The sequence below is a fragment of the Merops nubicus genome, unplaced genomic scaffold (genome assembly GCF_000691845.1).
Source record: "Merops nubicus isolate BGI_N331 unplaced genomic scaffold, ASM69184v1 scaffold3347, whole genome shotgun sequence".
Classification (NCBI taxonomy): domain Eukaryota; kingdom Metazoa; phylum Chordata; class Aves; order Coraciiformes; family Meropidae; genus Merops; species Merops nubicus.
Window position 1 is genome coordinate 37966 of NW_008620820.1, and position 9496 is coordinate 47461.

Here is a 9496-nt window from a genome sequence, read left to right on the forward strand (position 1 = left end):
ACGTGCTCCTCACACCACCACCTGCTCACCCCCTCGTCCTTCCAGGGCTATTCCCAGCTCTCCTCCTGCAGGATTCTGGAGCTCCAATACCAAATGCAGCACGCCCCCCAGGCAGAGAGGTCTGGATCTTCCTGCAGACAATAATGCTCAAAAACTTGTATAGATAATATCGACTCTTTTGGAACAGAGAATGTCACAGCCCGGTCCTGCAGCCTGGGAAACGATGGGACTCCATGTGAGAGAGGTTCCCAGCCACGTTAACAACTCAGCCTGATTACTGTGAAGTAATTAGCCCCATTTTACATGCAGATTAAAGGCAGATTTTGTCTCAAAATGCACTTCTTGCATAGGGCTGGACACAGTTTTAACCCTCCCGTACACAGTCAGTAAACACAAATTGCTGCGTGGATGCTGCATCTTGGTGTGCTTCATGGAGCTAAGCAGATCTGTCAGAGCAACACCAGAGCTCCTCAGGGTGAGGAATGGGGGTGTCATAGAATGATTTGGATTGGAAGGGACCTTAAAAATCCTCTAGTTCCAGCCCCCTGCCACGGGCAGGGACACCTCCCACTAGAGCAGGTTGCTCAAAGCCCCATCCAGCCTGGCCTTGAACATCTCCAGGGATGGAGCATCCACAGCTTTCCTGGGCAACCTGGGCCAGGGTCTCACCACCCTCACAATGAATAACTTCTAAATTTCTAACCTAAATCTCCCCTCTTCCAGTCTGAAGCCATTACTCCTTGTGCTATTGCTATAAGCCCTTGTAAAAAGTTCCTCCCCAGTTTTCTTGTAGACCCCCTTCAGGTACTAGAAGGCCGTAATAAGGTCCATGTCCTTCTTGTGTTGATGGCCTCAGAGCTGTTCATGGGACCAAGAGAAGACCACCAACCCCTCCTACCAGCAAGTCTTTGTCTCAGTGGGTGACTCCAGGGGATGCCAGGACTGCTGCCATCCCAGAGGCATCATGCTCCCCTGCCTCACAGAGCCTTGACCCACATCTGGATAAGGAAGAGAGTCCACTGAGGCCTCTGAAGACAATCTGTGATGAGCTTCCAGGATTGAGTGACACCTTCCAGCACTCAGGGTCCATCACTGCCGTGTGCTTCAACACGAGGGAGGCAGCTGCCATCGGATATGTTTTAAGCCAGTGTCAACAGGTTTAGCCAGCTTAAGAGCACGTTAAGCCCTACTGAGACAAGGTTTCTAGGTTAGTGGTAGGACTTGGAGCATAATCTACACACGTTCTTCAGCTTTAGCCAGCTTTGCACTCAATGTGAGGAGCGTGGGTCTTTTGTAGGCGCGGAGCCGTTGCTATCACGCTTTGGGGAAGTCACTCAGCCTCTGCAAAGTGCTGAAATCATCTAAAAGCCTCGGCGCTGCAGGGGGGAGCAGTTCAGAAACGCCAGGAGCTGAGGTTAGGCCAAGATTTCCTGTCGCTGCTGAGCTGCTGAAAGACCCAGGAGTGTCCTGAACATGGGAATTAAAGCAAGAGGATGATTTAAAACGGCTTGAGCCTACTCCATACCGCGGCATCCGCACGTCGGAGGTTGCTAATGAGCAACAATGCCCTGGCTAAATGCAGTAATTAAGATTATAGCAAAGATTTTTTTTTTTAGCACTGCAACAGGACTGGCGTATTTGGAGCAAAAAGCAGCAGTGGTGACAAGGTATTGTTGATCTTTCATCCAGAGCCCAGCTGTGTTTTCCACTGCGCTGTCCAGATTACAGCTCTTCTGGAAGCCTATATATGAGGAGCCATTTCGCTGGATGAAATTGGGATCTCTCTTTAGCACTTAAATATTTGCAAAGATGCTTAATTAGCGAGCAGCAATGTTTTATAGAATATCTTAGGAGAATTATTTTAGGAGAATATCTTAAGAGAATTATAGAATTATCGTAGGAGTCCATTTCCAGAAGAAGATTTTAAACGCTGGAGAGATGACACAAGAATGTGACAGAAATAAACACATTAGATAGTTACAAATGCAGCAGGAGGAGGCATTAAATGATTTGCTATCTAGAGTAACTGTTAGACTCTAACAATTGATTAAAATACGTATTCATTCATATTGATCCTTCATTGGAGGGTCTTAATAAAGTGGGATTAGCTCAGGTTTGGGAGAGCTTTCAAATCCTGGCACAGCAGAAACCCAAAACACTGGGGCACATGTGTCTCCCTGAGCTACCTTTCACGTCTCCAGCAGTAGAGCACGAGCTCTACTTTAAACCTTTAAAAGTTTAAAGCTAAAGCTCTGCTTTAAAGGCTTTAAACCAGGTCTGGCTCCCGTGTGCTGTGCTGTGCCCATCCCTCCTGCTCGCCTTTTCCCAGTGTGTTTGTCCCCACAGCTCCCCCACCCTCTGCCCGTCAGCACTGGTTAGCATCAAACCCTCACTGCCTCGCTCTGCAAAACCCACTGGGTTTTTTTCCCCTGATCCTTTGTGGCTGGAAAGGAAGAGTGAGAGGAAGGTCGGTGTGTCCCCGGGCTGCGGGAGTGGCTGAGCCAAGTGGCCACTGCCTTCAGTGTCCTCAGGCTGGGAGCCAGACGTGGTCTTGGGCAGCTCCCAAACTTCTCTCTGCCCCTTTGTTTTTGGTGGTTGTTGTGGCTGGCAGCTGCTGCATGAGCTAAGGTGGGATATGTGGGGAGAGGAGCAAGCAAATTTAGGAGCTTCATAGAAGTTCCTTTAGATCATCATAGAAGAACTTTAAGATCATCAAGTCCAACCATTACCTGAACTCTACCAAGTGCACTGCTGACCCCTGTCCTTCAGCACCACATCTCCACAGCTTGGAAACCCCTCCAGGGGTGGGGACTCCACCACTGCCCTGGGCAGCCTGGCACAGCCCTGGGCAACCCTCCAGGGCAAGAAATTGTTCCTCAGGGCCAACCTCAACCTCCCCTGGGGCAACTTGAGGCTGTTTCCTCTTGTCCTGTCCCTTGTTCCTTGGGAGCAGAGCCCGACCCCCCCCTGGCTCCAGGCTCCTGTCAGGAGCTGTGCAGAGCCAGAAGGTCTCCCCTGAGCCTCCTTTGCTCCAGGCTCAGCACCCCCAGCTCCCTCAGCTGCTCCTCCCCACACTTGGGCTCTAGACCCTTCTCCAGCAGCTTCGTTGCCCTTCTCTGGCCATGCTCCAGCCCCTCAAGGTCCTTCTTGGGGTGAGGGGCCCAAACCTGAACATAAGAACAGCCTGAATTCGGGTGTTCCGTGCAGGTCACACAGCTGGTGACAGCCTCTCCACCAGGACCCAGCCAGCTGGGTGTGAGAGCAGCAGATCAGTTTGCTCAATCTTGTCATTTCAGATTCCCTTCCGGTTCCCTATCAGCAAAGCTCAGGCCCATCCCCACAATCAGCTTCTCTCTGGATGGCTGCCGAGATGGGATATTTATAGGGTTTACTGGAAACTGTTGGCACATTACTGGGCTTCGAAATGTGATTGTTTTTCAAAGAAGGAAATTAGCTGGAGCATGGGGCTGGTGGCCAGCTTGGACTGTAAGCAAAGGGAGCCTGAGGTCAGGACCAAGCTGCATTGTTTCTTTTATCTTCAGAAGCAATTTGCCTCTCTCTGTTTTTTTTTTTTTTAAGTGACTCTTAACGTGATGGACAAAATGAGATCACTGGGTAGTAATCCTCCATTTTAGAAATACTTGAAGCATTAGTGAAGTGCACCCTGAACCACTTAAACAAGTACCTACTGGAGGAGTCGTGTGGATAAAAATCTGATCATTTATAAGCCTGTGTGAGGGTTTGGAGCGTGACAGATGGGTCCCAGCTTGGAATAATAAAACTGGAATGGAAGAATGTAGATGGGGCAGAACCCCAGGGTGGGTGTTGCGAAATGGAGGAGGTATTCTTGTCTTGGCCAAGTCACTTCTATTCTTCTTCTCCATCTTCCTGTTTGCATAATGTGAGTTCATCTTGCTTAGTGATTGTGAGGTTTTACTAGCCAATGGTTGTGTTTGAAACCCTTAGCTTGAGAACACTTGAAAAACAAAATCTTGGCCTTACCTTTGTCTCCCTACAATAAATGGCTCTGCACGTGTAGGAAGGAAAAGCACTTGTAGGAGTGAAGACCTGGGTGACCTCTGGGGTGACACGCTGGCAGGATCACCTCAGCAAACTTGTTTGTGTGCTAACGTGTCTGGCAAGGTGTTTACCCCATGTCTGGGAAGTCTCCCGTGATAATCATTTCAGGCACAGCTTGAGGACAACCCCAGAAGCCCCTTGTTTTGTTTGGGCCACCTTTCTCCCTGGGGAGTCAACACGAGCTGGCAGCATATCTGCCTGACCACAAAGTGACACGTTTGGGGCCGCTGGGACTAGCAGGTTTTGAAAGATAAAGCCCCACGTTGAGAAATGAGCCATTCTTTGCTGGGGTGGGCCAGCTATCTGCTGTCCTTGCTGCCCTAAGCAGGGCATCTCAGACCTGCAGCCTCCAGGCCCAGCCAGGCTGGATTCTTTCAGCCCAGATCACGGTTTTGGGTGGGAAGGGACCTTTCAAGGTCACCTCGTCCAACCCCCCTGCAGGGAGCAGGGACATCCCCAACTAGAGCAGGTTGCTCAGAGCTCCATCCAACCTCACCTGGAATGGTTCCAGGGATGGGGCAGCGACCACCTCTCTGGGCAGCCTGGGCCAGGGGCTCACCACCCTCAGCAGCAAAAAATTCTTCCTTCTCTCTAGTCTAAATTTCCCTCTTTGAGTTTCAAACCACCACTCCTTGTCCTGTTGCAACAGGCCCTGCTAAAGACATTGTCCCCAGCTTTCTGACAGGCCCCTGGCAGCCCCCGCAGCCCCCCGGGGGTCTCCCCAGCTGGAGCCTTCTCCTCTCAGCTGCCCCAGCCCCACTCAGGGGGGTGCCCCCCTCGGGGCATTGCTGGGGCTCCTCTGGCCCCACTCCAGCAGGTCCCTGGCTCTGCTGTGCTGAGGACTCCAGAGCTGCCCCAGCACTGCAGGGGGGTCTCCCCAGAGTGGGGCAGAGGGGCAGGATCCTCTCCCCTGCAAGACCCATGGGCAGTTAGTGTCAGCTGCATGTTTCCATGCTCTTCTCCTTTTCTATGACCCAGGAAAAGTCTCCTGACCCAGCTTTGTGATGTGGACCCTGTAACAGTGCCCTGCATGGAGCCCCACCAGTAACATCTGTGCTTTCTCCCCTTCCAGCTTTGCCAGTGATGAATACCAGAGGGCTATGGAGCGAATCTCTGTCCTTGTCCAGCAGCACAAAGCCACCATGGTGCCAGGGGTGCCACAGCTGAACGTGTGTGACAAGGCTGTCATGGTGAGCACTGAAAGCATGAATACTTCTGAGAGTCTTTAGCTTGAAATATAGTTTGTAAAGGTTTTATTGATGTCACCTAGTGGTGGGAAGGGATGGAGAAGGGATGGACGCCCTCCTGTTTGAAGGGCTGTTCCATGGAGGAGAGGACTCTTTGTTACCTGTGGAAAGGCTTGTACCAAGTGAGTGGGGTTAGGTCTGGAAAGTCTACCAACAAACTCTGATAAACTCTGTGGCTTCCTTCCTTAGAGATATTGCAGCAGATTCTTCTCCTTTCCAATCCCCTTCTGCAGATGTCAAAAAGTTCTCTGTGTTTTAAGTGGTGGGACAGGGACAGTGGCTCTTTTTCAGTGATGTTTGTGCAAGTATCTTTGGTCTTGTTCAGTCTCCTCCAATTCCACCCATGCCTGATTTTTCCAAATGTTTTTTGGCTTGAAACAACAAACTTTTCCAATTCTGTTTTCTATTTCAAGTTCCATGTTGGGAAGATACAATTTGGCTTTCCTGTCAAATGCTGCTTGGTTTGGTGAGAACCTAGGAAGGAAACTGGATGGTTTGTGGGAGGTAAAGTTGTCAGATGACAGGAGAGTGTGTAGTCTAAGGGGATGTGCCTGTAGACTGACACAAAATAGTAACAGGCAACATTTTTCTGGTGCTGAAATAATCTTCTGAAAGAAACAGTTGGTACCTGCTGCTTCGAGTCTATCTCCAGACAGAAGGAAAAGCACAAAATGTGGAGCTGTGTCTCCTTAGTAAGGAGGCAAAGATCTTTTTTAGCTTTGTCACATCTTTTTATTTTTGGATGTTAAGTAGGAAGAAGATTTGAGGGACCATTGTTTCTCTGTTGTTTTCTTTCATTATTCAACTTTTCCCTTAATAAACACTGTTTTGTGCTCCTCTGGGATCTTTTGGGTTCAGGCACTCTCCCCAGTGCCTGCCTGCTGCCAGAGACCTTCACTGGAAAGGCATTTATTTATTCTGTGCTAACTCCTGCTCCCAGACTGGTTCATACATGGTAGGCCTCCTCTGGTGCTCTGCAGCTACCCTGCTCCAGCAAATTTAGGTGTTTTGAATTCATCTGGTGTCCCTGTTTGTCAACAAGCAGTGTCTTTGGTCTGTGGAATGGAAATAGTGCTGGACTGGAGGTCCCAGAGTTCATCCCTCACCCCAGCCCTCTCCCTGGGACTCCTGAGAGTGAGTTGTGCCTTGTTCTGTCTCAGTTGGGTAGAATTTTTGCAGATTATGGGCTTCTGCTTCTGCTTTGGGTACAGCAGCACCCAGGGCTTGGCCAAGCCTGGTTATGCCGTTAGCTGAGGCAGCTAATGACTGTTCCAATGCTTGGCCAAGCTCAAACCAGATCATTCAGGCCAGATCTGAGGTGGGACGTCCTCCCCAATGGGCTGGGGGGTGTTCTAATCCCAGGAGAAACGTTCAAATCTCATTGGAAAGCACCACAGAATCCCAGAATCCCAGACTGGTGGGGCTGGAAGTGACCTCTGGAGATCAGCTCATCCCACCCCCCTGCTCCAGCAGGTCATCCACAGCAGGGTGCCCAGGATCACCTCCAGGCAGGTTTGGAATCTCTCCAGAGAAGTTTTCATTATGAGTTTTCTATTCTATGTAAACTAACAGGCTAATTACACAGTCACAAAACTAAAATAAACAGGCACCAAATTATTGCCTTTTGAGACCAGAAATGAAGATAACCAGATCTTTTTTGAGTGATAGTATTGCTGGGGTTGATGTGGCCCTAAATCTGTCTTTGGGAGATGAATAACACCTCCTAATACCATGCCCAACACTATTGATACATGATTTGATACAGGCATTTAATATCCTTCCTGGGACAGAGGAGAAGATTTGTTTTGACTTATCCATGAGCAAAGCAGATGGATCATTTTGTAGCTGCTGCAGCCTGAGGATTGATGTCAGAGCAGCAGCCTGAGCCCTCCTGAGCAGGGGGAGGTGTTTGCTGGCCCATCTGTGGTGAATCCCACCAGCAGCACAGATGAAGCTCCTGCAGAGCCAGTTCTGCTGTGTGTTCCTCCTGGGGCAGGGGGTGGGAATTGCTCCATTCAGCAGAGCCCTGCTGGCTCCACTGAGGGGTTGACTTGCAGCACACATGGTGTCTGTCCTCAGGCTCTCAGAGCTTCCAGCAGGGATCCAGGAAAGTGGGCTGGGGCTGAGACTGATGCTGATATCACTGGGGGGGCTTGGTTAGGGTGTTGGGGTGGCTCCCAACCCAGCATGGTGGGGTTGGAAGGGACCTCTGGGGATCATCTCGTCCAGCCCCTCTGCTCCAGCAGCTCACCCACAGCAGGGTGCCCAGGGTCACCCCCAGGAGGGTTTGGAATCTCTCCAGAGCAGGAGACTCCACAGCCTCTCTGGGCAGCTGCTCCCGACTCTGCCACCCTCACACCAAAGAAGTTTCTCCTCCTGCTCAGGTGGAACCTCCTGGGTTCCAGTTTGTGCCTGTTGCCCCTTGTCCTGTCTCTGGGCACCACTGACCAGAGTCTGGCCCCAGCCTCTTGCCCCCCGGGGGCCCTTTAGCTCTTGCTCAGCACTGATCAGATCCCCTCTGAGGCTTCTCTTCTCCAGACTGAGCATCCCCAGGGCTCTCAGCCTGTCCTCCTCACAGAACGAACATTTAATTTGTTTCTTTGGATCTCTGTTGCTTCTACAAGTGGTCAGGCACCTGAAATTTCCGCTGGTGGTTGTGCATTTTAAAATTGAGAAAGGGATTTAGAAAACAGCATTAACTGTTCTCAAACCCTTCGTGCAGTGAGGTGCCTTCTGCCAAAGCTCCCCTCCGTGGTCTGCTCCCTCTGCAGCCATAGCTGGTGTCTCACTGCCATCTGTTGTCAGCTAGGTGGAATAGAAACCTGCTCCTGCAGTTTTTCTGGGGTGAAGCTTTTCTTCTCTTCTGTAGAAATTTAATTCCAAGAAAATGACTTGAAGGAGAGAAAGAAGTAAAATGAAAGTTCAGAGCTGAACTGACCTTTAATTAGGTGACATCCCATGGATGGATAGACCTTGAGAGAGGGAGGGACAGAGAGGGAACACAAAAGGTTTCTGGGGGCAGGGTGGGAACTGTAACCTGCCATTCCCATCCCTGCAGCCCCCAATTTTTCAACGGCAAAACTCCAATGCAACTGAAAAAGTTCTTTTAGCCAGCTGCCTTCTGTTGTTAATCCCTTTGGAAGCTGAGGTCTGCACAGGGTTTCTCTGCTGACACACTTTCTCTGCTGTACCCGTGCTGCAGAAATGTGGTTCAAGAAACAGGGAAAGAAGGGAGGAGGATAGTTGAGGTCTGCATGCACTGGGGTAGTTGTCTCATAGATGCCTCCTACTCCATCTGCTCGTGACTTCATCCATCAAAATGCTCGTTAAAACAGCGGCGTTCTTATCTCCCTCACATCCTGGACCTTCTGTTGCTTTTTGCTGGTTTCCTCAAGGAACTGTATGGGTATCTTAGTGCTAAGAGTGATAACTCTTTGCTGGAAATCCCAGGAGAATTGGGGGTTCACCTCATGGTCTTCTTGCTCCGTGCTACTGCAGGAGAGAGGGAGGTCACTAGGGTGCCAGAGGACTGCGTTTGTACAGGAGAGAGCACTGTGTCCCAGAAGAGGGGGTCATCTGCTCCAGCAGGATTTGTGGCCTTTGCTAAAGCTTTTTTTATTTTTTTGAATAGTGGTTGGAGTTGGGAATTTGATGAGCTCAGGGGCACCGACTACAGGAGGAGTTTCATTTTTCAAGCAGGACATAAGAGCGTCTTTGTGAGGATCAAAAAGGGTTGGTCAGGAGACAGGGCTGAGCAGATCCTTGATACAAATCATCTTCCTGTTATATTTTTTTGTTTGGTTTTGACAGAACTGGTCTCCTCCAGGCTGTGAGAAGCTAGGGAAGTGCCTGACACCACCCACGTCTGATCCTAAGAAGTGCTTTTGGCCTCACTGATCTTCTGTGCAAGCCCCCAAGAACTACACAGTAGAGCTATAAGCAGCTGGACATAGAGTTTACAAAGCATGTCTTCTCATGTTGGCACTCCTGTTTACCCAGGAAGGGTGTGATGTACGTATGATATCATCACTTGCTCTTCCAAAAGGGCCAGTGTTTATATTGCTAGTGCTCAGGGTTTAGCCCGTTCTCTCCTGTTGTTTTAGTTGTTCCCGTAAATGGTAACTTTTCAGTGAAGACTGTTTCAGCTGTAAAAGCTCTCTGGACAGCCA

General features: G+C 50.0%; 1 protein-coding gene across 1 annotated transcript in view; it reads left to right on the top strand.

The window, feature by feature from the left end:
* Positions 1-9224, top strand: part of GALNS (galactosamine (N-acetyl)-6-sulfatase) — a 44256-nt gene extending 35032 nt beyond the window's left edge. Inside the window, exons 12-13 of the mRNA XM_008944216.1 lie at positions 5153-5270; positions 9138-9224. Of these exons, the coding sequence (XP_008942464.1) occupies positions 5153-5270; positions 9138-9224 (205 nt within the window). The remainder of the gene's footprint in view (positions 1-5152; positions 5271-9137) is intronic.
* The last annotated feature ends 272 nt before the right edge of the window (positions 9225-9496 follow it).